This window comes from Colossoma macropomum, unplaced genomic scaffold (assembly GCF_904425465.1).
Source record: "Colossoma macropomum unplaced genomic scaffold, Colossoma_macropomum, whole genome shotgun sequence".
In the NCBI taxonomy this organism is placed as follows: domain Eukaryota; kingdom Metazoa; phylum Chordata; class Actinopteri; order Characiformes; family Serrasalmidae; genus Colossoma; species Colossoma macropomum.
In genome coordinates this window covers 24,000,822-24,027,661 of record NW_023494806.1, presented here as the reverse complement: position 1 = coordinate 24,027,661, position 26,840 = coordinate 24,000,822, and the positions used below count along the sequence as shown (strand labels likewise).

Below are 26,840 nucleotides of genomic sequence, written 5' to 3'. Positions count from 1 at the left end.
TAGTGTTTGACAGAAGCCTCTACAGGAGCCAGTTTAATAAATTAAAATAAAAACAAACTTTTAAAGTGTGCAGAACTGAATGCTTGAGATGTAAACAAAGTCATTCAGAGTGGTTTGGTGTGAAACGCGCTGTTCTAGAGAAACTCACAGAGTCAGAACTGTTCACAGTGGTGGTGATAGGAACCAGACGTCCACCTCTAAAAGCTCCCTCACAGAAAGTTACTACATGAAATGGTTATGAAGTCACTGCCTGATGCCTGAGACACTGTTTTACGACTGTTTTACACGAAGACTCGTGTAGGTCACTGGTGGTTTTGGATAGTAAATAAAATGTCTATATTTGTGTTGTAGTCATGGCGACCAGTGGTTCCTATCACCACCACTGTAAAGAAATCTGAACCATTTCACACCAAACCACCCTGAATCACTCTGTTTACATCTCACACACTGAATTATGGAGAAGTTTTGAAAAATCACTGAAATCCCTCCTGGAAAATATTTTTCACACCAGCATTCACTGACTCAACTCCACCGTCAGTGTTCAGAGGGTCAGTGGTCAGTCTCTGAGTGACCTGCTCTCCTGCTGAGGTCAGAGTTTCATCACTCTGCACTGCCCTGATCTCCACCAGTCTGCTTCTGCTTCTTACTCTGTGGAGGCTCCATTTTGGCCTTTTTGTTTGGAGGCTGAGCCTCAGACTGCTCTCCTCCTTGTCCTTTCCTCTTCTTGTTCTTCTTCCCTCCTTTCACACCTCCTGCTGTGGTTTCCGTGGTTGGGTTTCCTAAGAAGAGACATAGGAGATCAGGTTTCATAACCATTCATTCATAAACAGATATTCGGAGTGGTTCAGATTGAATCTGGCGGTCAGATGATAAGACTCTGGATCTGGTTTATCACTCTGTCCACAGATTTATCATCTTCCGATTCACACAGTACTCATCATTTGTACTCTGTACGCTAAAGCTATAAGGGGAACTACCAGACACAAACTCAAAAACATAATTTGCAAAATTATGTACATTTATCATTAATATACTACAGATGGTCTGGTGCACTGAGCACACTGCCATTCGGTGTAAAACTCAGCTGTTAGTGATGTAAAGCAGTGGTTCTCAAACCGTTCCTCAGGGCCCACCAGACAGTCCACATTTTTGCTCTGTTCCAAGTGCTGTGTGTTGGATTGGAGCAAATATGTGGACCACCTGAAATCACTGAGAACTGTTTTGAGAACCACTGATGTAAAAAAAAAAAAAAAGCTAAACTTTGATTAAGTATAATCTGTGTAAGAAATACTACAGTAGATGTGTATTCTTAGTATAGGGGCTTATATATGTGGGTGTAGGACATACAGCTGTAATCTGGTTAACACCACTTGTGTTGCTAATATGCTTTTATGACTCAGACTGAAAGTCTAAGTGAGTACAGTTTCATGTATGGAACTCACTGAATGCCGAAGAGTCTCATGACGCTCCAGTACGTGTCCTCCAGCTGTCCAGCCTTCTGCAGGCTCCCATCAGCGTTCATGGACCTCAGAACATCCTGGAGAGGATCCAGATTCACCTCCACCTTCTGCTCAGAACAAGACATTTTCAGCTTTACCACCTGATTTAAAAATCTACATAGTTCAGCATTTGGGGCTACAGTCAGTTACGCTTGAGTAAAACAAAGTGGACGGTGGTCATTTGGACAGGGTTTGAGGATTGCTGTGAGGGGAAAGTGGTGATTCTGTACCTGTGTGTGAACGGTTTTGACCAGGTACTGGCAGAGCTCCAGAGCTTTCACTGTTCTCTCATGCACAGCTTTGTTCTTGCACTCCACATGCTGCAGACACTGGAAGAGAAAGAGAAAACAGTCAGTTCAGCTCTTCCTCTCCCACTTACACTGATCAGCCATAACATTCTGACCACCTCCTTGTTTCTACGCTCATTGTCCATTTTTTCAGCTCCACTTACTATATAGGTGCACTTTGTAGTTCTACAGTTACAGACTGTAGTCCATCTGTTTCTCTGATACTTTGTTAGCCCCCTTTAACCCTGTTCTTCAGTGGTCAGGACCCCCATGGACCCTCACAGAGCAGGTACTATTTGGGTGGTGGATCATTCTCAGCACTGCAGTAACACTGACGGTGGTGGTGTGTTAGTGTGTGTTGCACTGGTCTGAGTGGAACAGACACAGCAGTGCTGCTGGAGTTTTTAAACACCTCAGTGTCACTGCTGGACTGAGAATAGTCCACCAACCAAAAATATCCAGACAACAGCGTCCTGTGGGCAGCGTCCTGTGGCCACTGGTGAAGGACTAGAAGATGACCAACACAAACTGTGCAGCAGCAGATGAGCAGATCGTCTCTGACTTTACATCTACAAGGTGGACCGACAAGGTAGGAGTGTCTAATAGAGCGGACAGTGAGTGGACACAGTGTTTAAAAATTCCAGCAGCACTGCTCTGGGCTCAGAGGCATCTGGGACCATCACACCATGGAAATATGTTCTGTAGTCAGATGAATCAGTATTTCACATCTTTTTTAGAAGAAATGGACGCAGTGTGCTGCAGACCAAAGATGAAAAGGACCATCCAGACTGGAACCAGCAAGTCCCAAAGCCAGGGTCAGTCATGGTAAGAGGTTGTGTCCGTGCCCCTGGCAAAGATAACTTACACTGCTGTGATGGTGCCCTTGGTGCTGTGGAATTGAACCCCTCATGATAAAACCAATAATCATCCAGGCTTGTGTCTGGAGAATGAACTACATGCTGAACATTGGAAATGGCTGTGTTTATATAGGCCCACTCAGGCACATTGGCTCCTGGACCATTGCCAATATTAGAAAGCAAGACGTGTGATAGAAGTGACCATGTAGGGCATCGTCCTCAGAACATACATAGATAACACACATCACATACATATAGCGCAATCCTTTTTTTCAGAACCCAGACAATCACTGACCTGAAGATGTCTGCGGCTCTGCGCAGGAAGTCCACCTCCTGCTGACCGCTCTCAGAGCTCATTCCGTTCTCGATCACGCTGAGCAGAGGCTCCACCATCCCCAGAACCAGAGCACTGTTGCCCTGCTTGGTCAGGAACACCTCCACCAGGTCCAACACCTGCACACCTGCAGCTACCAGTTTATTCCAGCGCTGAGCAGCACAGTGTCTTTGGAAGCTGCTGTCCAGTGTGACTACCTGGATTAAATTAAATGACGTGTTGCATTGTAATTGGTACTTTATATGTGAAAAAAATCTATATCTTCTTTACCGTAGGGTAAAAAATTGTAAAAGGAAATGCATTAAAGATGGGCCTGTTATGGCAGCTTACTACAACAAGCAGAACCTAAACTACGTTTGTTGAATTATAACTAACATTATATATAGAAAACAAGTTCAACAGCTTCTTTACTGTGGGGCTCAAGATTGTAAAACTAAATACGTTAAAGCAGGAGTGCACAGCTCCAGTCCTGGAGCACAGCTTTCTTACATTTTTCTTTTTTTTTTTTACATACAATAATCAATATCTTCTTTACTGTTGGACCTACAATTGTGAAACCAAATGTATTACAGAGCTTATAGTTACAACATCCTACAGCAAGTAAAATCTGAATAAAGTCTTCAATTTTAAATTTTTCAATAGCTTCTTTACTGTAGAGCCCAAATTTGTTAAACCGAATGCAGTGAGGAGGACCCTATTATTACTAACTACCCATATTATTAATAACTACAGCAAGCAGCATTTAAAGAAAGCCTGGTGTTAAAAATTAATATATTAAACTTAAAAAACTAGCTTCTTTACTGTAGGACCAAAAACCAGATACATTAAAGACTGTTCCATCATTACAACAAGCAAATCTGAATAAACTCTAGTATTTAAATCTTATTAATATTTTCAGCATCATAAACTCAATAACCTCTTTACTCTAAAACCTGACACTGTAAATCCCAATGTGTTTGGATTGGACTCCCATGTTACTGCAGCTTCCTACAACATGTAGAATTTGAACAAAGAGCCTTTGATTTGAATGAATTCTCTAACCACAAGAAATTCAACAGCTTCTTCACTGTAAAGTCAACAGTTATGAAGCCAAATGCATTATAGACCATCCTATTATTTCCACATACTACAGCAAGCAGAATTTAAATAAATATTGTGTTTAAAGTTTCCAACTACAAAAAAAAAATCAACAGCATCTTTATGACCAATAAAAAACAACTTCCAAATAGTAGATTCGTTCATTATAGATTTTTTATAATTTAATATAATATAGATTACTATTATTCACAACTTTTTCAAAAAGTAGAGTGTGATGTGTCTTCTGTAATTTTATTACATTTTCTCCTTTTAAAATGAAGACGTAGAAGTATCTTCAGGCTGCCAAGTGGTGCAACATTCTAAGTAATAAAATGAAAATTAGAAAAATAAAATTAGAAACATTGTTTTTACACTGGTACAGCAACAATTAACCCAAAATTTACTTGACTATGATTGTGAGTTTACCACAAATATAGGTCAGCGACACATGTATCCCATGCCCTGCGATGGACTGGCGACCTGTCCAGGGTGTATCCTGCCTTCCGCTGGGATAAGCTCCAGCACCCCACCGCGACCCAGAAGGATAAGCGGTTTAGATGATTTATGTATGTATGTATGTATGTATCCCATCTCTGTTCTTAAGTTTACCTTTCAGTCAGTATTATTACAAATTATTATTACAAATAGAACCAAATTTGAGGTCCTGTTAGTCCTGAATTTTATTATTCACACACAAAAATTCAACACACCTTTACCGTTTTTGTATTATTACTTATACTTATAAATTTTTAACCATTCTTCATAAAAGTTTGTTACTGTGCTCTGTAATGGATTTGGTTTTAGAATTGTGTGGATCTCTGAACCTAAAGGTTCTGGAGAGGTTCTGTGTGGAGGAATGGCCTCATTTTTATCATGTGTTCTCGGTCTCATTAAACGTTATAGGAGAGACTCAGAGCTGATATCTCTGTGAAGGGAGACTCCACAAAGTATTAAATGAAGAGGTGCCAATAACTGTGGCACACATAGATGTTTATTTCATAATAAGATTTCAGCTTTTATTTCAATCACTGTACTTCAAATAAAAGGTTCGATTTTTATAATATTTTAAAGAGAAGATCAAATGTTTCTGCAGCATGCTTTGCTTATGTTTACCAGGGGTGCCAATATTTGTGGAGAGCACTGTGTACAAATACATATTCCTTTCATATCTGCAATGCCAGTTGCAGTGTCTGTTATGTGATCCCTGTTGAAAAAAATACATCAGAACCATTAGGATTAAAACCTGATGATTTTGCTTTCTAATGGGAATTTGGCTTAATGGTAACCATTAGAGACCACTAGATTCCCATAGGACACCTTTAGATCCCATTAGGAAACCATCAAATGCATCTGGAATCAGTCCTAGGTCACCTGTTAAACCATGTGATATGTGAATCACTGTGATATTAACCCAGCAAGTAAAGACAAAACACATTACTAAACCATCAGAACCCAAAAGAAACACTGAATGTTTTCTATGGGTTTTTCATGGATTTCCGCTGGAGTGAAAGTGTTGCTCTGCGGCTCTGTAGCCAGATATTCTTGTGGGGTCTGAGGAAGTACCCCGGGTTGAGAAATCAAGCCGCTGCTATGTTATTTGCTACATCACCTGTAAAATTCCCAGAACACCAAAAAACTCCCGTTAAGAAGGTAACAAAGTCACCCGGACTCACCTGAAGCACCTCCAAACTCTCCATGTGAGGAAACGACACAAACCTGAAACTGTGAGAATGGCTGTGCCTGTAAAACGCAGCAAAAGGTCTCAACATAAAAAGGTGACCGGGCGGCTACAGCGGCCCATCACTGGGAAATGGCGCCCGTGGTCCACCTGCAAGCAACCTGAATCAGCTCCGCCCAGTTCAGTCAGTGCCTACCGCTGATCACAGCAGGCGGGGTCACACCTCAGTTCAGGTAGGCTGGATTAATAAGGAAACAGCGCTGAAACTTCAACACCAAGGTTACCTCAGTCACTGATCACCCCTTACTGCAGTAACGGTGTCAAATCACCTGCTTTATCCACAACACATCACGTTTAAAACAGTCCCTCAGTTTCTTTAGTCAGATTTATTAAACAAGACGGTAAGAAATGATTTAAAACGATCTTTTCAAAATTAGTCACGCCCCCAAATTGTAATTCACAGACAGAAGCGACTGATTTACTGAATAAACTCTTATTTCTCCTCAGCGGTTCTGAAAAACTAATATAAACAGGAAGTCAGCCAGTGTTTTAACTAGTCGTTGTACCAGAAGCACTGAAGTAAGATTTTTTTCTCTGTTATTTTAAAATCAGTCACATGGCTAACCATCAGCAGCAGTGCCTGACCTGCACACCGGACACAGCGTCCAGAAATGAGACCCTCTGTTTTTAGTGAAGGTCCACAGTCGGTCAGTTCCTCCAGGCCTCGTTTCTCCATTACTGCACTCACTATAACCCCACATCTGACCAGTACAGGCAGCAGCCGGTCAGGGTTAGAAGCTGATCTTCACGTCAGTCAAAGCCACTATAATCACATTTCCATCTCCTACCTTTAAGCTGGAAAACAAGTCAGAGAACATGTTGAAGCTGAAACCAAACTATGTTTAGTAAAGTTGATCTTCAAAATGGTTCATTCCACTAAAGCCACACACGGCGATATATAATATTAATAAATGAATGCTGAAGTTAAGATGGGCTCTTCTGTGCTGGAGGTGCAGTAGGGAGACTGAGGACGGTTTCAGCAAGTCTCCAATCAGCAACATGTTACAGTGATGTCACTCATACTGCACATGCTCAGTTACGGTGTTGTGCATGAACGCGTTCAGTGAACACGCTCATTTACATTTAAGGTGTTTGGCAGACGCTCTTACCCAGAGCGACTTACAATTTGATCATTTTACACAGGTAGGCGAAGGTAGTGTTAGGAGTCTTGCCCAAGGCCTACAGTGTAGAAGGCAGAGGTGTTACCCACTACACTACACCAACCTCAGATTTTGGTGAACGTTGAACTGAACCAATCAGTTTACAAATAATGAACGTGAACGCGAGCGGCTTTCATTCGCGCGTCGCTGTACTTTCTAAACAGAGGAGGAGACTTGATAAATCTCCAGGTGCAGATGGTCTCACCTCAGAGTTTTACAAGGCATTTACTGAACAATTGGCACCCTTCCTCTTAAAATTCTTCTTAGAAAGTATTGAAAATGAGACCTCCTACTTTGACCCCAGGTCTTATAACCTTAATTCCTCAATCTCATAAAGACCACTTATTAATTGAAAATTGGCGACCAATTTGCCTTTTAAATAATGACTACAAAGGTTTTGCTTTGGTATTTTTGGTAAGAATTGCTTACCAAATTGTTTTGCTTTGGCTTTTTGGTAATTAAAGCTGCATTAGATCGTGTCATTGATGAGGCCCAGTCAGGTTTTTTTTTAAGAAACAGACACATTTCAAACAATATAAGACTGATGATATGATTTTGGCTTTAATTGATTACTCATATCTGTACCCCAATGATAGCCTCATTCTTTTCCTGGATTTCCCTCCAGAAATTTGGATTTGGTGAATTTTTCTGTAGAGCTATTAAAACCATGTATAAAAATGGAAACTGTTCAATTAAATTGAATTACAGAACTTCATCTAGGTTTTTTTTAAAACGTGGCATTAGACAAGGGTGCCCCATTGCTCCCTATCTTTTTCTTCTATGCGCGCAGCTTCTTAATGCTCATGTTGAAAAAAGTACCTTAAAAGGGATTTCAATGGGTAATAGAGAAATAAACAGCCAATTAGCAGATGACACCACACTTTTCCTAAAGGATACTCACGTATCCGTAGCAATAAAGATCATACAGGAATTTTCCAAGGCCTTTTTTTAAATCTCAATAAATGTGAACTTCTTGCAATTAAAGACAATTCAAATCTGTTATCATGAATAAAGTCATGATGTCTGGAGGACTACATTTTCTTGATTTTACTACCCTTAACAAGACTTTTAAAGTCAATTGGATTAAACAGTTCTTAAGTAAACCTTCCTCTATTTGGAATTTCATATCTCGTTATATTTTTCCCAAACTTGGTGGCCTCAGTTTCATTTTACTTTGTGATTATAAGATTGAAAAAAAATCCCCTTAAAATGATTTAACTTTCATCAGCAGGTTTTATTGGCTTGGTCTCTCATAAATAAACATAATTTTTCACCACATACATACTTTATGTAATAACTTTCTGTGAGGGAGCTTTTAGAGGTGGACATCTGGTTCCTATCACCACCACTGTGAACAATTCAGAAATGTAGAAAAATTGGTGGAGTTCCCCTTCATACTTGTGCAGTACTTGCTGTGAAAACAAATGAATACAGTATCATAGTTCTGTCTGAACAGGAATGAAACGTTCACTGCACTATGAAGAAGAAGGTACCTGATGTAAACAAGTAATAAAGCAAACCTTCAGTACAAAAACAGGAAATTAGAAAACTGCACTCAGAAATGAAGACAATTGAGACAATAAAAAAAAAGACAGAAGATTTAAAAGTCAAGACTTTATCAATTACCAAAAGATTTACATTCAGCACTGTACCTTCATTTTGTAATGTACTGTTATTGCTGTGCTCTCTGATGGTGCAGCTTTACAGACTTGGTGGTTAAAATCTCATTAATAAATGATTAAAAATCGAATAAACTCATTTGTAATTGTCCTGAGATCTCCAATACATCACAGCATGGACTCCTGAGTTTGGCAGAGGTGGAATATAGCGGAATTAGTAACCCTGTGATCAGTCGTGCCGTCATCAGCACACCTAAAACCACAACAACCACCACCACAACCTGACTAAAACAGACTGAAGAATCTTCAGGAGCCAGTGCAAAAATTCATCACTCAGTCAAAACTTGATCATCCTGCTCATTTTTAACAAAAGCTGTAATAAATGCCCTGTAAAAGTGGAATAAAGCTGATCTGATTTTCGGTCATTTACACATACAAACACATCACTTACTGTAACAATCTGAACTGGCACAAAATCAACTAACACTGCAGCAGTGCAGCTGTCAGAGCTTTGGCTCACAAGGCAAACATTGAATAAATATCCAGCATCTTCCATACAGTCATATACAAACAACAACAACAATAAAAAGATTTCAGAAACAGTCACTTACACAACAGCAGTGCATTTCTAGACTTTGGTACACCGAAGCAGCTGGAATGCTGGACGGTAAAGGCACAAAGCAGTGGCACAGTGCAAATTAGGACCTGACCGATATGATAATAAATCACTGAAACTGATTTTAAGGAGCTGAATATTCAGATACACAGTAACAGCCAAAATGATTTAGTTCTCCAAAACATTCCTGAAAGTGGTTTCCTTGTAGAACATTCAAAGAGACATGCCTGGTAAAGAGAACTTCCATCCATGATGGTGGTTTTGTGCTTCTGACCCTGTTTTCAGTAACATTTTTGATTCCTAAAAGTTTCTCGGCTCTGACCGTTGGTAAAAACGAAAACAACATGCAGCAACTAAAAACATCCACACAGTAATGCAATAGAAAAGTGTGCTAAACTGTAGGAGGCCATGCTCTGTTTCCCTGTTTAACCCTACTTTGTTAAAATGTCCTTTATTCATACTTCCTGTGTAGTCCTACATGTAATAAATTCAAATTATCCTTCATTTTCCCCTTTCTTAAAAGACATTTCATGTGAAATCTGTATAACATTGTCTCAAATGTTCTACAGGCTGTAAGTGAAAAAACTTGAAATATACATTATAAACATCCTTTTACTCTCAAAATACCTTTTCAAAAATACACATTTTTTCAATCAGTGAAATGACTAAATTCCTTCATAAGCACAATACAGCATGACAAAGTTCAGAAAGTCTCCAGCTTATCAGACAAAAGAACCATACAAAGATGCTACACTGACAGTAATCAGCACTGCTAGACACAGACCCAGGTACCAAAACTCTTCCAGTGAATAACCTATCAAGCCCTGCAAGACGCCAAGACTGAAGGAGAAAAGCAACAGAAGAAACAAGTCTGCTGCACACATGAGAAATTTGTGTTGTTCAGTGCACACGTACAGCATGTAAGACACTCAACAGACCAGCATTTCTAAAAGGAAATATACTTAAAGACTAGTCTTTATACTTAACATTATGGGCATTACTTCTGTGGAAAGATGCATTATGGCATAGAAAAGTTGAATAATTAGAGGAGAAAGGATTAATGTGCCACAGTACGAGGGGTTTTCAAGGTTAAGGTTAAACTGTGAGTGTCCACTGTGGTTAATGAGAGTTTAGGGGGGAAAAGCTGTTAGCATGTCCGGCTGTGTTGGCTTTGATAGTCCTGAATCTTCTACCAGAGGGGCGTGTCTGGAGGAGCCAATGTCCAGGATGAGAGGGGTCAGCTGCAATCTTGTCGTTTTTTTTGCTTTTCAGAGCACCAAAAACATATATATAAATATAAAACAGAAAACTTGTCCAAGGCAGTGGCTGCTTCTTCTTCTTAACTCTGGATGTCACCGTTTGATGCCAGGGAAGGCCCCCTTTCTTCATCCTCAGATTGATTCCTGTATGAGGAATCTTTACTTCTGAGCATCTGGACACAGCTGTCCATCGGAGGACGCACCCGCGGCGCAGCAAACACACCAAGAACGAACACTACAATCAAGATGACCAGAGCTGCACTTCCTACAGCCAGTGCTCCGATCCCCACTCCCATCTGATATCCGTCACTGTTTCCCTTCTGATATCCGTCACTGTTTCCCTTCTCGTAGGCACTCTTCCAGGCACTCTTCCATACCCAGCTGTCCTGCACAGCTAAAGACACAGACAGAACAGATGAAGTCTGAGTGGCACTCTTTAGGAAAGTCTTCAGGTCAGACTGATGAGAAATGCAGGACAGAGACCCTTTATACCCTTTATAACTGTACTCTAACTGTAAAGCCAGTTCAGGTATGACAGTCAGGATTAGTGAGTACCGTTCACTGAGCTGATGAAGATGTGTTTGTAGTCGCGGTTCTCTGTATCTGGGGTAGGAATTTGGATACTGGAGCTCTTCTCTCCTTAAAACGAGAGACACATCACAAAAATATCACTCACAGGATCTCACAGCTCAGTTACTGAGGAGTACTGAGTTTAGATTAGAGCTGCAGAAACTGAAAATGAGGCACGTTCACCGCTTTCCACATTCAGCTTACATACGGAAACTGAACAGCATGTTTGTGCATTTTATAGTAAGATCAGAGAAAAACAGATTATTCCAGATTAAACAGACCTAAAAGAGTGATATTGTTATGATTGAGCCCAGATTTGAGGTGTTTGGATTTGACGTGACTTTGCTTTATAAAACAAACACTTCTGGTTCTAAAATCTGATTGGCTGAGTCATGAGAATCCAGGAGTTGCAGTGATTCTGTACAGGGCTGTTATTATACAGGACACAAAGTGAAATTATACACACCTTTGACGGTCACATGTGAAATGCTGACCCGTGTGTTGTCCTTCTCCTGTACGGTGTAGTTCCCGCTGTCTGAAGGCATCATTTCCATCAGAATGAAGGTGTTTCTAATGATGAGGACTCTGGGCTGATACTCAGGAAGACACTGATACTGACGTCCATCCACACTGCACAGCTGGACTGTGGAGGGGGTATCAGGCCTTGTGACCATTATGATCACTGGCTGGGAAATCTGCAGATCCAGTTCAAGGCGTTCTCCAGCATCCAGCTCAAGATCAGACTCGAGAGCTTTAAAACAATAATAATAATCATAATAAGATTTGCATCTAAATGTAGGTATTGTGATATAAACTGAGTCTGTTCTACAGTTTCTCATTAGATTGAATAAATAACTGACTCTAAATGTAGGTATTGTGATATAAACTGAGTCTGTTCTACAGTTTCTCATTAGATTGAATAAATAACTGACTCTAAATGTAGGTATTGTGATATAAACTGAGTCTGTTCTACAGTTTCTCATTAGATTGAATAAATAACTGACTCTAAATGTAGGTATTGTGATATAAACTGAGTCTGTTCTACAGTTTCTCATTAGGTTGAATGAATAACTGACTCTAAATGTAGGTATTGCTAAACTCAACAGTAGCTATGAAAGAACATATCTGTGGGCGGAGCCTGGAATGATTGACCTGTTAACTTCATTTGTACTCACGAAGAAGATGGAGGAGCTGTTGACTATCAAACATCTCTTCCCCATCGCAGTAGGTCAAGTAGAAGCCTCGGGTAGAGTGGTTGACCTGAGGAATGGTCAGTATGCTTTGTCCTTTATTTACTGTGCAGGTGAACTTGAAACCCGTTTTAGCACCAGGACCACACTCAGCCACCTCCTCATCATTCCTCCGCCACTGGGTCACACCTGGGCATGAGATGTTGCAGTAGAGGTCAGCGGGGTCATTGGGCTTCGCCCGCGTGATTGGGAATGAGGCAGAACTGAACACGGGCCCTGCAGCAGAAGGACATGTGGTCATTACCACACAGTTTTCACTCAGAGAGCCACTGCTGATACGAGGATCAGTCATACGTACCATAGAGGAGTCCTAGAAACAGCCCCAGAGAGGCCGTCCACAGACACTTAGTGACCGACATCTGTAAAGACAACAACATGAGAAACAGGACAGATGAGGAGAAACTCACACCAGCCAGGTAGGTTATCTAGTCCCCCTGTGACAGGTCAGGTCCAGAGGTGGACAGGAATTAATCCCACTTACTCTGCTCTGTGTACTGAAGCACAGTCTGGATGTTCTTTTCTGAGGACTGTTAAAGAACATTTCTACATGACACCCACTAAAGAGACAATTAAACACTGAGACTCCTCTATAATAAAGTGTATAATAAATCAGCTTCTGTGTCTAAAAATAATCCCTATAGTGTGAGGGATAGTGAAACACCTGTCCTAGCTAAGACAAGCAAAGACCTGTTCTAACAACTTGTCCTACCAAGCAGGCGCAGATCATTACTACAGCACAATAACTTGTGTTTTTAATATTAATTCAGCCTTAAGTCTGTCGTACAAACCAAGCCTAATATAACTACCTCCCCCCTGATAAAGTGATTTAGGCTATCAAAATATCCTACTTATTCTTTTACTGCTACTGCTGTTTTCTGATAAGGTGGGTTGACGCACTTCAATGCACAGCGGTCTTGGGTTACAGTCTGTTGGTGTCTGCCACCAACCTCTTTTCAGTGACAGGCCACCGCAGGTCCTTCCTGCTGCTGTTAGACTGTAGAACCTACCCCTACACCCCTCCCCACACCCCCCGTTAGACCTCACACACCTACACCTACACCTAACCTACACCTAACTGTGAATCCTTTTCCTGTGTGAAATACCTTCAGCACCAAATGTGCAATACGTCTAAATGTTCTTATAGTGTGAAGATTTTAGGCTCTTTTATTTGTTTATATTGTTAATTTTATGAAAGACACGGTTCATATTTGTATCTTGTATACATTGTCTATACAGTAATTAGTAAGGTTAACCCGTTGTTTGTTAATTCTCTTCTTGTTGCTTCTTTTTTCCTGAGTGCCTTTTCTAACTTAGCCCTCCCTTTGCTGCTGTAGCGCTGTGAATTTGCCCGCTGCGGGACTAATAAAGGACTATCTTGTCTTTCCACCTGACGCCAACAAGCCAAGCTTACCTGGTCTAACGTACCTGAAAATTGCCCGAATCTGACACACAAGACAATCTCTAATATTCGCGTTAAATCAACATGTCGCCATATAATCTATCTACCTAGTTACGTTAACTAACACACAGCTCTTTCCTCCGCTGGAAGAACGTACCTTACGCTGTGACACAGGGTTTATAAGCTAGGCTGTGTTTTTTTAGTGGTTTTCTCTCAATAAATGTGGCTATTTTAGCATGAATCTTTCTTATGTACTCACGGTTCGTCCAGCTCAAGTAACGTGCGAGCACCTAGAGGCAAATAGAAGAAGTCCAACCAACTGCAGAGGCGCTGCTCCGCACTCTCACACCCGGCGACAGCTTTTAAAGGCTAGTTGGAGTGCGTGACGTAAGAAAACTGACTCGTGGCTGAGCCTCAAATGGCTCTATACTACCTACATAGTAAAGCGCCGCTGAAGTCCCTACACCTGGAGCGCCGAAGAAGTCCCTAAACAGAGGCGGAGAGTAAAGCTGCGGTGCCGCGGCTCCGAATCTCGGCGGATGTATACACCTGGAGCGCTGCTGAAGTCCCTAAACAGAGGCGGAGAGTAAAGCTGCGGTGCCGCGGCTCCGAATCTCGGCGGATGTATACATCCGGTGCCGCGGCTCCGAGTCTCGGCGGATGTATACACCTGGAGCGCTGCTGAAGTCCCTAAACAGGGCGAGAGTAAAGCTGCGGTGCCGCGGCTCCGAATCTCGGCGGATGTATACATCTGGTGCCGCGGCTCCGAATCTCGGCGGATGTATACACCTGGAGCGCTGCTGAAGTTCCTAAACAGAGGCGGAGAATAAAGCTGCGGTGCCGCGGCTCCGAGTCTCGGCGGATGTATACACCTGGAGCGCTGCTGAAGTCCCTAAACAGAGGCGGAGAGTAAAGCTGTGGTGCCGCGGCTCCGAATCTCAGCGGATGTATACATCTGGTGCCGCGGCTCCGAATCTCGGCGGATGTATACATCTGGTGCCGCGGCTCCGAATCTCGGCGGATGTATACACCTGGAGCGCCGAAGAAGTCCCTAAACAGAGGCGGAGAATAAAGCTGCGGTGCCGCGGCTCCGAGTCTCGGCGGATGTATACACCTGGAGCGCTGCTGAAGTCCCTAAACAGAGGCGGAGAGTAAAGCTGTGGTGCCGCGGCTCCGAATCTCGGCGGATGTATACATCTGGTGCCGCGGCTCCGAATCTCGGCGGATGTATACATCTGGTGCCGCGGCTCCGAATCTCGGCGGATGTATACACCTGGAGCGCCGAAGAAGTCCCTAAACAGAGGCGGAGAATAAAGCTGCGGTGCCGCGGCTCCGAGTCTCGGCGGATGTATACACCTGGAGCGCTGCTGAAGTCCCTAAACAGAGGCGGAGAGTAAAGCTGCGGTGCCGCGGCTCCGAATCTCGGCGGATGTATACATCTGGTGCCGCGGCTCCGAATCTCGGCGGATGTATACACCTGGAGCGCTGCTGAAGTTCCTAAACAGAGGCGGAGAGTAAAGCTGCAGAAAGTTTGTTCGTCAGCTTCAAACAGCTAACAACACAATTACTTTAATCGTACGTGGTGACTAAATAATTTGTTATTAAAATACAAAAACATTTAATTAGTAACATCCTCAGTCCTGTTTTGAAAACATTATCATCAAACACGTTCTCTGTTATGTACTAAATAACACAAAACACTAATTATAGTTTTGTTTACCGGGAAACATTCAGTGTCCAGTATACTGGACATTTGGACTGGTGAAATTAAATGTGAGAGTTTCTGAAAAATGAATGCGTTTGTTATCACCAACATACGACACAAATCAAACACTGAACTTTTCCTTTATTTACTTGATGTACAGCTGCATGAACAGCTCCTAAAATATTAAATCATATTTTTCATAATCACAATAATAAACAGAGCTTTTATCACAAAGCGTATGCCCTAATTTAAAGATTTTCCTTTCTGTTACGCTGGTTTCTTATTTTGTTTTTTGTTTTTTATGGTGTGAGAGGGAGTCAGACTTCAGTCTTTCACAGTCTTCTCAGAGTCTTCTCAGAGTCTTCTAGTGTGTGGTTATCATTAGACTGCTTAAAAACGCTTAGGAAGATTTAAAGCGCGCTCCCACCACGCAATAAAAACCACTTTATGTGTGGAGGTAGCCCAGCCTCTTTCACCGCTACCTCCACATAGCAACAGTTGTGATGAGCTCTTTCGAGCTCCCAATCCAAAACAGCCGATTTCAGCCCACAGCACCTCGGCTATGTTTTGTCCAGTGTGCGGCTCTGAACAGGGCGAGTTTGGAGTAGAAGCTCGCTATTCCCTCTCTCCGGTGATCGCATGCGCCGTGGTAGTGACTTCGCTCTGGGTAGCCCTCGAAACACACCCTACTGCGGTTATTGCTGCGCTGCCTGCCTCTTTGAAAGTCTGCATTACGATGGCTTTTGTTTCACCGGGCTGATAAAACAGAGCGACTGAAGCGCGGACGTGACGGAACGCTGTACCTGGGCTCCAGCGCGTCCAGCAAAAGCTGAAATCTGTCATCATCGACTACAGAAAACGGCCTCGTGTCATTTGCAATAAAAAACACCAACTGAGGCTAAAGACTGTGGCCTATGGGAGCGTGACGATGATGTGCTGGTGTGGGTAAAACCACCTGGTGTGGGTAAAACCACCTGCTCTTTCAAAGTTAGGCTTTAGCCTCTAACTTTATCCCTGTAGGCCGACAATAAAGGCTACAAAATAATAATAATAGCAATAATAATGTTTACAATAATAATAAGGCTCTCAAATAAAGAAACTTGTCTCCAAAACGGTCATTTTACAGAAGTTTTAATGCAAATCAGTGTAACAAGACTTTATTTCCCTAGTAATCTTGAGCCATTTCTGTTGGTCCATTCACTGTTCACGCAGTGCAGAGAGCAGCCGGTGTTTGTTTTTTATATGATCACTAATTATAATAAAATATTATTATTTTTATATAAGTATTTTATATAGCCACTATATACTCAGTTTGTCACTGAGCTTCTGTACCTAAATGACCGTCAGCCTCTGGTTATTTGGTTTGCTTGTACCGCCACCTACTGGACTGAAGAGTGAATTATTATTTTTTTCATTATTATTAGTTTTTCATGGTATTTATACAGAACTCACGTTTGGGGAACACATACACAAAAACAATGTTTACGTGTCAGAGGGCCTCGTTTACCAATGACAGTACTGAGTTTTGGTAGCTTTGCTGTCTATACAGGTGTAAAGGCTGTGTTAAATTGGGTTTAGACTAAAAAGCTCTGCTTCCCAAAATCCTAACCAGGTGTTCTAACAATTTTACCCATTGAGTGGTCCTACCGAGCATGCGCATATCATTAATCATAAGAGCTGTATTCAGTAAGGGACCGTCTAAAAAGTGCAACAGCGAAGGACCTCTAAGTTTTATCATTACGCATTGATATAGTTAAAGTGAGGCTAAAACTCACTAACACTTGCATTAGTGTAGTTAAAGCCTAGTACTAATCTGTTTGCTCTAATTTTGCTCAAAATTACACTTTCCTCAATTTTATGGGGCAATTTGTTAAAAAGATGTTATTCCTCAACCAAACCGCTCTGAATAACTACATTTACATGTCAAAATGAACTGAATTATGCAGGAAATTTGCAAAATTGGTGGAGTTTCCCTTAAACCACATGCAGTTCACCAAGGAAAGACACATTTCTGCCACAGCACACAGGAATAATGAAGCGCACGTGCAGTGAAGGCCACAGTTTTAACACCAATACAGTGTGACGGCATTAAAACGTTAGTAAATCTGCCCCATAAAACTGGATTAAAACAAAAACAGGAACAAAAGAACTAGAAATGGAGTAAAACAGAACAAAACTAACAAACAAAAACACAACCTGATCCTCAGATCAGGATCAGCTGACTCAGGCAAAGACTGTACATAAATGTTTTATTGGTTATATATATTATTAATTACAGCTCATTGACAATACATTACCTAAATAAAGTGTCTTTGTTGTGATGTGCTGTTATTACTGTGTTGTTCTCTCTGATTGTACAGCTGAGATAAAAGCACCTCTTCAGGATCAAAGCTGGTGTTCACACCTGTAAAATACTTCAACAGAGAATCCCTGAGGAGATCTACTTCACAGAGTGGAGTCCTGAGTATAAACACAGTCTGAGGTGAAGTACAGGCACATCACGGTGGCTGAGGAGTTTGGCAGTTTAGTATTAATGCTTCACTCACATTTTGGCTGATTATTGCTATACTGATGAACTGAACCTGATTCTGTTTGATGTCACAGCAACATTAAAAAATATCAAGTGTCTCAGGTTGAAACCGACTGAAGGCTCTTCAGGAACCACTACTGTGAGGCAGTCATACTTGATCACTGTGCTCATTTCAACGTTGTTCTCTGATAAACACCACGTAAACGTCTCACACTGATGTTTAGACAATTGGACAAAATCTGAATTTAGGCAGTTACACATACAAACACAGAGCTTATGATGACTTAATTTGAGCTAGAGGAGTACAAACACAATAAATAGCAAAAAATTCCCAAGAAATAAGCTACAGCCAAACTCAAACCTCCATAACAGAGGCAGTCATCAGACTTACAGTACAGTGATACAGCTGTGGCACCGTGGAGGATAAAGGCACTAGAGTTTGAGTTCATAAAGTTCAGAAAGGCACAGTCTAAATCCTAAATCTGCCAGAATTATCACTATTAACATCAGTCAGGCTTTGGCTTTAGATAAATAAACACAATTAGGATTATATACTTCAGGCCCTTAATGACGGATAAACGCACTTAAGAACATTTCATTCTCTGTCACATTGAACCAGTTTAGGATCCACACAGTATATTCATGACTGAAACACTGAGCTCTCTTTCAGTCTAACAGCGCATAACAGATTACTGAAGAAATGTAAAGTGAGAGGAAATTAGTTCCATGTGGCTCGAGAGAGGCAGTGACTCACTGAGGACGGCTCTGCTGTTACATTCACACACACAGAAAAACAACCTTTCCCCAGATGAACGTACAGTAAGACTTCAGAGTGCAGACGGCAGAATGGTGCTCATCCTTCAGAGTCCTTGTTACCCTGCAGGGTCTCCTTGAGGTGAGCATCTCCATTCTCCACACTCCCATTATGATCCGTGGTCGAGGAATCTCTTCCTCTGAGCCTCTGGAGGACTCTGTCCTTCAGATAAAGCACCCGCGGCACAACAAACACCCCCAGAAGCACACCGGTGACCAGCATTGCACTCCCAAAAAACACTGCCACCTTTCCAAACCCATCCTTACAGGTCTGGATCTGTCGCACATCTGAAAGCAGACAATGCAGAACACACAGCAGATGAAGCTTAAAGGCTGTTGTACACTGAACACAATGCAAGTAAACAGTGAAATACTCTGATTTTTTCCACTCAAAACTATGCACACTGCACTAATAAGGCCTTACAGCTGGAATTTCGTTGTATCAGAATATTTGTACAATTATCGGAGGAACAAAGACATTCTGTCAAAAATGTAGAGTCTGAGGGAGTGGGCTCATGATGCCCATCAAAAATTGCAAAAATGCAAAAAAACACATTTGCTGTTCAAGATATCAGTCAGACAGTGTAACTTCCATGCAATCGGTTGCATGTTGTGAGTTGCCAACACAATTTCTGTGCAACCTGACAGCTACAAGAAGCTGCTCAAAAACAAAGCTGATCTGGTGAAATGAAAGGTTTGAAAATATGTCCTCACTTGATCACATGATGCATTACTGGTGTTTCATGCATTATTGACTGTTTCATGAAACTTGTTACATGAAATTGAGACATCATCAGCATCAGTTGCAGCTGATTTTCAAGTGAGTTGCAGGACACTGTACAATATGCAAATCAAGTGCACTTTAGTTTCATGTAGGCTTCAAGCAACTAAACCTGCATAAAAGTTTCACTGTGTAAAGCCAGCCTCATGTGCAACAATCAAGAGGCCCACTAACTGGCAATTAGAGTTACATTAGAATTATCATTTTAAAAACAGGGCAGCAACTGCAATGTATTATAATTTTCTATTTTAATTCTGTATCTTTAAAAGAACAAGTAAAAATTGACTTATTTTTATGAAACCACAATTGGCCCACTTGATAAACAACTCTCACCCCAACTGCCCCCCCCCCAACCCAGCCATTCATTATTTAGTGATCTCTATACAATAAAATATGCTAGGAATGAGAGGCGTGTTTGGAGTTAGTAGTGAATAGTGAGTAATGTACCATGTGAGCTGCCTGTGATGAGGGAAAAGAGGTCTCGGTTCTCTTCTGGGGTGGAAATGCCAGCATTCAAACTCATCCCTCCTTAAAATGAGAGCAACATCAGAAATCAGAAGAGAAAATCTCACTTTTACTGACAGCCCAATTATTAGTAAATATATGCTGAATAGACAGGCAAGAACTGTAATAGCATCTCATCACTGTAAACTGTGCAACCTCGTAAGAAAACGTTCTTAACTTTAAGGTGCAGCAATGTAACGTTACAAGGTCCGTTCATGATGTTCGCTCTGAGACGATTTTAAGGAGGAGGTGCTGAATAACTGATTTTTGCTAATATTAGCATCACAAATCAACAAAGATTATAAAAGCTGCAAGTCTGAAAGAACATTTCATAGCTTAAATTATTACATTAAGGGGAATTCCACACATTTTCTGCATAATTCAGTGTGTGAGATGTAAGCAGAGTGATTCAGAGTGGTTTGGTGTGAAATGGTTCAGATGTCTTTACAGTGGTGGTGATAGGAACCAGGGGTCGCCATGACTACAACACAAATATAGACATTTTATTTACTATCCAAAACCACCAGTGAACCTACACGAGTCTTCTGAGTTTATATGGAATGTTGATGATGGAAAATAGTGGAAAACCTGAAATAATCAGTTTCCTTTGGGGACTATTTTGCCTCAACACCCTGCATGTATCCCTCCACCATGAAAGGAGTTTAAGGCCAAAATCCTCTCAAAACTATCATAAAACAGTGTCTCAATCATCAGGCAGTGAATTCATAACCATTTCATGTAGTAACTTTCTGTGAGGGAGCTTTTAGAGGTGGACGTCTGGTTCCTATCACCACCACTGTGAACAATTCTGACTCGGTAAGTTTATCTAGAACAGAGCATTTCACACCAAACCACTCTGAACCACTCTGTTACCTGTTCTTCAGTGGTCAGGACCCCCAAGGACTCTCACAGAGCAGGTACTATTTGGGTGGTGGATCATTCTCAGCACTGCAGTAACACTGAAGTGGTGGTGGTGTGTTAGTGTGTATGACCCTGTTTACATCTTAACCATTTAATTATGCAAATAATTGAAATTTTAAACGGCACTGATAAACAAAAGAGAGTAGTTGGTAAGCATTAGCTTAGCTAGCATGCTGCCAGCTCTGCTCACCACAGAGCAGGTTTGATTCTGACTAACAAAAACTTAACTGACAAAAATTCAGATATTAATGACTCAAATCTGAGGAAGCGAAGTTGAGCAGCTGATGTTGGAGGAACAGAAAGCCGAAATTAACCTCTGCTCTGGTGTCTGAAGCTGTAGCCTCCTAGCTAAGCTAATGCTAACTGGCTCTTCTCTCCTAGTTAACTTAGCTTAGCTAAACAGATCCAAACACCACAGTGCAGGTTCGATTCGACTAACTGCTCTAATATCACAAGTATCGATGATAAAAAACTTATTACAGCGAGAGTGAAGTTGACTGATCAGTGCTGGAGTGACAGAAAGCTGAAATCGGAGCTGTTCTGTTGTGCTTTGAGCTGTAGCCTGCTAGGCTAAGCTAAAGTGAGCACACAGTGCCTCCCAACACAGTACAGGCTCGTTTCTGAACCAATGATTAAAAACACCCATTTAGAGGATAAAGACTCATATCTGAGAGCATAAACTCATACAATGACTGGCGTTGAAGTGACAGAAAGATAAAAATAGACTTGTTCTGTGCTGCTTTGAGCTGGACCTTACCAGGCGACGCTAACACTAGTGTAGCTAGTTATCCAGCTACAGGTAAAACCCACCACAGCACAGGCTGTTTCAGTAACAGATGCTCAAATCACATCCATTTACAGGATAAAAGATCTGAGAGCACAGAGAGAGACTGGTGTTGGAGCGACAGATGGAATCAAATGTGTTCTGTGGTGGGTGGCGTGTATGTCGCTATTAGCCTGTTAGTGGTTAGCCACTCGTTTGTGTAGTTTTCTTAACTATTTCTTGGTTCTGATTCAGCGGTACAACAGAAAAAGAAACCGTAACTGGTTTTAAGAGTCCAGTCCAGCACAGAAAGGCCCAGTACGGCCCTGAGAACCTTTTGGTTCGAGGGTGGAAAAGACGTCAGTGTGTAGCTTAGCCTTATGTGCTGAATTTAGACTTTGTACTCACCTTCTCTTCTTCATTACAACAACCACTGTTCGGTATGACTTTACATCTAGTTTAAAACCTAAACAACACCTGTTCCACCCTCTGTAAAGTTATTTAGCAAAAGAATCAGAATCAAGTGCTTTGTAACTGCATTATTGACAATATTAGTTAGGTTATTTATTTGTTTCTGGGGACTGAATTTGAAGTTCAAACCACCCCTCCTATCCAACCTCGTCTCAGCTACACTCCTGTACACTGAGGACTGTGATGCCCACGAGCAGAACAGATTGCAGGAAATTTAATTTTATGCCATGTTAAATTATACCAACCTTTGATGGTCACATTCCAAATGCTGACGGACGTACCGTCCTCCTCTTGTATGATGTAGATCCCAGAGTCTGACAGCGTCATGTTCATTAGGATGAAGGTGTTCCCAACGATGAAGACCCTCTTCTGATACTCAGGAACGCATTTGTGGTGTCGTCCATCTACGCTGCACAGCTGGACTCTGGAGAGGTCTCCAGTCCTCGTGAAGAGAATTCTTGCCGTTCCAGAAATCTGCAGCTCCACCTTGAGGAGGTCACCAGCATCCAGCTCACGAGCAGATTCAGGAGCTAAAACATCAACAACACAAACAACACAGCAAGAAATAACTCACAAGATTAATTCAACCATCGGTAAAGTTGAAAACCGCTACAAATCTTACTCCGACAAGTGTGTTCTCTTGTAGATACTGTCGTGAGGTCAGACCAGCTGAACATTGGTAAAAATGGTAAAAAACCTAACCTTCTCATTAAGTTGACTGCATTTAAAGCTGGTTCAACCTCACAACAGCTGCTATGAAAGAACATATTTGTGGGCGGAGCCTGGAGAAGGCAATTGTTTGAGTCGTTTAGTTCGTTTGTACTTACTAAGAAGCTGCAGGATCTGTCGACAAGGAAAGATTTCTCTTTCAGCGCACTTGACTGAATAGGGGCCTCTAGTTAAGTAGTTGACCTGAGGAATGGTCAGTGTACTTCTCCCCTCGTTTACTGTACAGGTGAGCTTGAAATCTGTTTTAGCACCAGGTCCACACTCAGCCACTTTCTTGCCATTCTTCTCCCACTGGGTCACACCTGAACACTCACTGTCACAGACCAGAACAGCGGATTCGTTCAGCTTCTTCTGTGTTTTTGGGAATGAATCAGCTGAAAATATGTAAAACATTAAAAAAAGATTAATTTGGCATCGCTACAAGTGTATTATGCGTGTGAGAAACTTCATTTGGAAAACTTCAAGAAACACAGGACACAAGCAGCAAATCAGTATGTAATCTCGCAATCTACCCGGACAAGAGAGACATGGGAGCTTGTGAAGTTACTGTTTTAGATGTTGCAGATCAGGAGCTTTAGGAACTGTATCTTAATGACTGAAACTCAAATCCATCTAAATTATAATTACCCACATCTGCAAATATGACATTTTACATTGAGTTTAACACATTTATTCCTTCCAAACCACTGCTTAATTAAGAAATGATCATACTTACCATAGATTAGTCCTAGAGACAGCCCCAGAACAGCCATCGACATGCAGGTGGAGGTCATCTGTGGAAGAGACAGTAAGATGAGAAACAGAAAAGATGACGAGCAGCTCACAGTTTGAGACATCATTAAGGGGAAATCTCCTTCTTTGATGTTCGAGTTTGATGTCATTTGTAAACACTGTTTAAGATTCTACATGTTCTGTTTGCTCTCCAGTCCGTCCACAGAAACCATGCTACAAAAAATTTAAATTTCACTGTTTTTGTAACATAACTTACAGAAAATGAAGATGAGCAGCAGTCAAAGCTGTAAGTGTTCTGTACTACGACGTTTTCCCATGTCATTAGCTCGGAGTGGCACCTGATGGTGTGATGAGAGTCCCTTAGTGTCATGTGACCTTCATTACAGCAGCATGACCTACATGACCCCTATGCATGTATGCACATCAATGTATATATGCACATACACTGATGTGCCAAAAGTCATAGGACAGGAACTAGTATCGTGTAGGACCCCCTCCAGCCCAACAAACTGCAGCGACTCAGCGTGGTATCGATTCCACAAGTGGACAAAAGATGTCTGGAGGGATGCTAAGTCGTCTGGATCAACACCCACAGCACTGTGGTGTTTGTAGGTGCAGGATCTCTGGTGTGAATGTTCCTCTCCACCACATCCCATAAATGCTGGACTGGAGTGAATGTCCAGGCCACATCATTCGTCAGAACTCTCCAGAATAATCCTCAAACCAGGTCTGGACAACTTGGGCCTGATGGCACGGTGCATCATCCTGCTGGAACAACGTCTGCGCCACAAATGAACCCAACCATCAGCTCAAAACAAGTGGTACAGCGACTCATTGGACTACACCACATGTTGCCAGTCCTCTAGGGTCCAAGTTAGCAGCCTCATGAGCTCATGACGTCCTGTCCAGTATTCAACCTCACTCACAGAATAACACCTCACAGTTTATACAGGTGTGGGCATCCCCAGGCCACCCCTGAGGTAACACCACTTCATAATGAATTTACACACTGCTATCCCATCACTTTTGGCACGTCAGTGTGTAATTTATTTTATGTGACATACTTTTCACAAAGTGTTTCACTACAAAATACAAATCCAGGTACCAGTGTGCTTTTAAAAAATGAGGCATTTATTCCTATGAATAAGAATATGACTGTCTTTGTGACATTCATTACACCGTCAAATTCCACGGTAATCCTGCACGGCCGGATTTGTCTTTTTGTGACTAAGACATCCTGAAATTTATAAAGTTTATTCAAAACATACCAATTATGTTTAAGCTATTGTAATTTCATTATACAGAACGTCAAATTCATTACAACTGCAGCTAACTTGCTGTGCAAGTACATTAAAATATAATAAAATACAGAAAAAAACAAAAAGCCAAATAATCCTTAAATTAGTCAAGAATGACTTCAAATTAAATAAAAAAAAATATAATAAAAACTGTAATCAACTTTTATAAGTAACGACACACTTCAAAATGCCAGCAAAGCTCAGTGAGTCTGTATGTTCAAGCTGTATATAAAAAAACCGCGCCACTGCAGTAGCCGTCACGTACCGCCGGGGGGCGCTTATAACAGTGTGCAGTGTTCCACTCGGAACGTCTCCACAGAGCCGGTTTCAGAGGAGCCTGGCTATTCCCCGTTATATCAAAACGGCATATATCTGAACAGCAGAGGGCGCCCGCGTGCGAGTCCTCAGTGAATGGGAGTGAATGGCCCAAATATGACCAATCAAAATGCAGTTTGGTTGCTAGGCAGATTTTGCAGAGTCCAACCAATCATTACATCCTATATGACGTCGGGTATTTACACAGCAACTACTGAAAAGTGCGGAAGTACCGTGCGGAGTACCGCACTCTGGGCTGATTTAACCTGGGCACAAAGCCCACACGGTCCGAAGGACGTTGTTCGGAGACTGGACTTCCAGCGCGGCTGACTGGGTCGACTGAACTCCAGCAGGGGCTGCTCGGCTTTGTGGGTTCAGCGGTGTTTCCTCTGGCGAGACGGCGGACCGAGCCGGCCGCTGCCGTTAGCTTGCTGTCCGAATTTCCCGTTCCACCTGAGATGGTGCCGCAGTTAGCCTGCATTAGGTCTGTGCAACTACTGCACCATTTAAGGTGGAACGGGAAATTCCAGCAAGGAGCCGACTTCAGAGTCGGAGTAAACGGAGCTGAGCCGCCGCCCCAAGAAGAGCACGGAGGGGCTCTGGGGTTCTACCGGGGAGCTGCGGTTAAACGGCCAAACGTTTTACCCGTTACTTCACTGCTTTACTCGCTCAATAAAGACTGAGATCTGAGCTGCAGTCCGCTGGTCTGGGTGCTGTGTGTCTCTGAGGGTTCTGCTGTCTGGGGGCTGATACGGGTTTGTTTACTCGGTCAGTAAGATGGAGGACATTAGAAGTGTGACGAAAAAGTGACCGAAACTCATTTACAAACGTTTTTTCTCGAAGCTTCTACTCTCCAAATACAGTGAAATATCTACGTTTTGATAGTGCAGCATAACCGAAAACACCAGTAACCTAACAGAGCCTTTTTATTCCCAGCACTGAAACGAGCCCTCTTCTCTTCCTGTTTGTGTCTGTAACAAAGTTAGTGTTACTACGCATGCGCAAGTGCACATGTCCCGTCGTAAAACACCAGCTACGATTCATTGTGCTACCCGTCTATTTTTAATATTAAACAGTGTCGACGAGAAACGCTACTTAAAACATGAGGACAGTGGTAACCGAACTTCTCAGAAAACGGAGCTCGACAGGCTGCTCCGCTCTTATCCTGCACGAAAAAAAAGTGCGCAACAGGATCGCCATCATTCCCTGGTGAATTCCCCCACACCACACTGACAGCATGCCGAGATAAACGGCCTGCACTCATAAATGTAGCTGTTTATACTTAATTAAATTAAATTCAATTTGATTTTTCAGCAAATATATTTTGTATGCTCGGTATTTGTGCAAGAGGAGTACGGAGCGGTAACGACATTCTTTCACCGGTCGGGTAATATTAGAGCATATATGTATATGTAATGCGCATCGTGCGCTTTAAACCGCTATACTCACCTTCGGAAGACCGGTCGGTGTACCGCTGATAAAGTCTGCACTCTTCCACTAACGTTACCGTTTCGATGTGTGTTAAGCGACTGACTGGATGATGGGCACATGTGACCTTCCCTCTTGCGTCACCTGCTTTGCCCCGCCCAATGCCGATTTTTAGGCTCACGTGT

At 42.0% G+C, this 26,840-nt stretch overlaps 3 protein-coding genes across 7 annotated transcripts; all 3 read right to left on the bottom strand.

The window, feature by feature from the left end:
- Window positions 1-422: 422 nt before the first annotated feature.
- LOC118827001 (myb-binding protein 1A-like protein) lies at window positions 423-5,848 on the bottom strand. Of its 2 annotated transcripts, XR_005008834.1 has the most exons (6): window positions 4,481-4,775; window positions 4,314-4,374; window positions 2,939-3,096; window positions 1,730-1,828; window positions 1,443-1,567; window positions 667-779 (listed from the first exon to the last, which is right to left on the bottom strand). XR_005008834.1 is itself a non-coding variant. In XM_036598169.1 (4 exons), the coding sequence occupies exons 1-4, from the start codon at window positions 5,821-5,823 to the stop codon at window positions 692-694; spliced, it is 408 nt and encodes a 135-aa protein (XP_036454062.1). In that variant the 5' UTR covers window positions 5,824-5,848; the 3' UTR covers window positions 423-691. The 2 variants fall into 2 exon arrangements, 1 of the variants encoding a protein (XP_036454062.1); XM_036598169.1 differs by lacking the exons at window positions 2,939-3,096; window positions 4,314-4,374; window positions 4,481-4,775 and adding an exon at window positions 5,728-5,848 and having other exon boundaries at window positions 423-779.
- Window positions 5,849-10,167: 4,319 nt separating this feature from the next.
- Window positions 10,168-14,271, bottom strand: LOC118826975. 3 transcript variants are annotated; one of them, XM_036598115.1, is made up of 6 exons: window positions 13,925-14,271; window positions 12,565-12,625; window positions 12,192-12,482; window positions 11,483-11,767; window positions 11,002-11,085; window positions 10,168-10,840 (listed from the first exon to the last, which is right to left on the bottom strand). In XM_036598115.1, the coding sequence occupies exons 2-6, from the start codon at window positions 12,623-12,625 to the stop codon at window positions 10,527-10,529; spliced, it is 1,035 nt and encodes a 344-aa protein (XP_036454008.1). In that variant the 5' UTR covers window positions 13,925-14,271; the 3' UTR covers window positions 10,168-10,526. The 3 variants fall into 3 exon arrangements, with proteins under 3 accessions (XP_036454008.1, XP_036454007.1, XP_036454009.1); XM_036598114.1 differs by lacking the exon at window positions 13,925-14,271 and having other exon boundaries at window positions 12,565-12,821; XM_036598116.1 differs by lacking the exons at window positions 11,002-11,085; window positions 13,925-14,271 and having other exon boundaries at window positions 12,565-12,821.
- A 3,331-nt stretch (window positions 14,272-17,602) lies between these two features.
- Window positions 17,603-26,786, bottom strand: LOC118826980. Of its 2 annotated transcripts, XM_036598126.1 has the most exons (6): window positions 26,677-26,786; window positions 23,598-23,655; window positions 22,981-23,256; window positions 22,399-22,683; window positions 19,942-20,022; window positions 17,603-19,001 (listed from the first exon to the last, which is right to left on the bottom strand). In XM_036598126.1, exons 2-6 carry the CDS (start codon window positions 23,653-23,655, stop codon window positions 18,754-18,756), a joined length of 948 nt encoding a protein of 315 aa, XP_036454019.1. In that variant the 5' UTR covers window positions 26,677-26,786; the 3' UTR covers window positions 17,603-18,753. The 2 variants fall into 2 exon arrangements, with proteins under 2 accessions (XP_036454019.1, XP_036454020.1); XM_036598127.1 differs by lacking the exon at window positions 19,942-20,022.
- Between the last annotated feature and the right edge of the window lie 54 nt (window positions 26,787-26,840).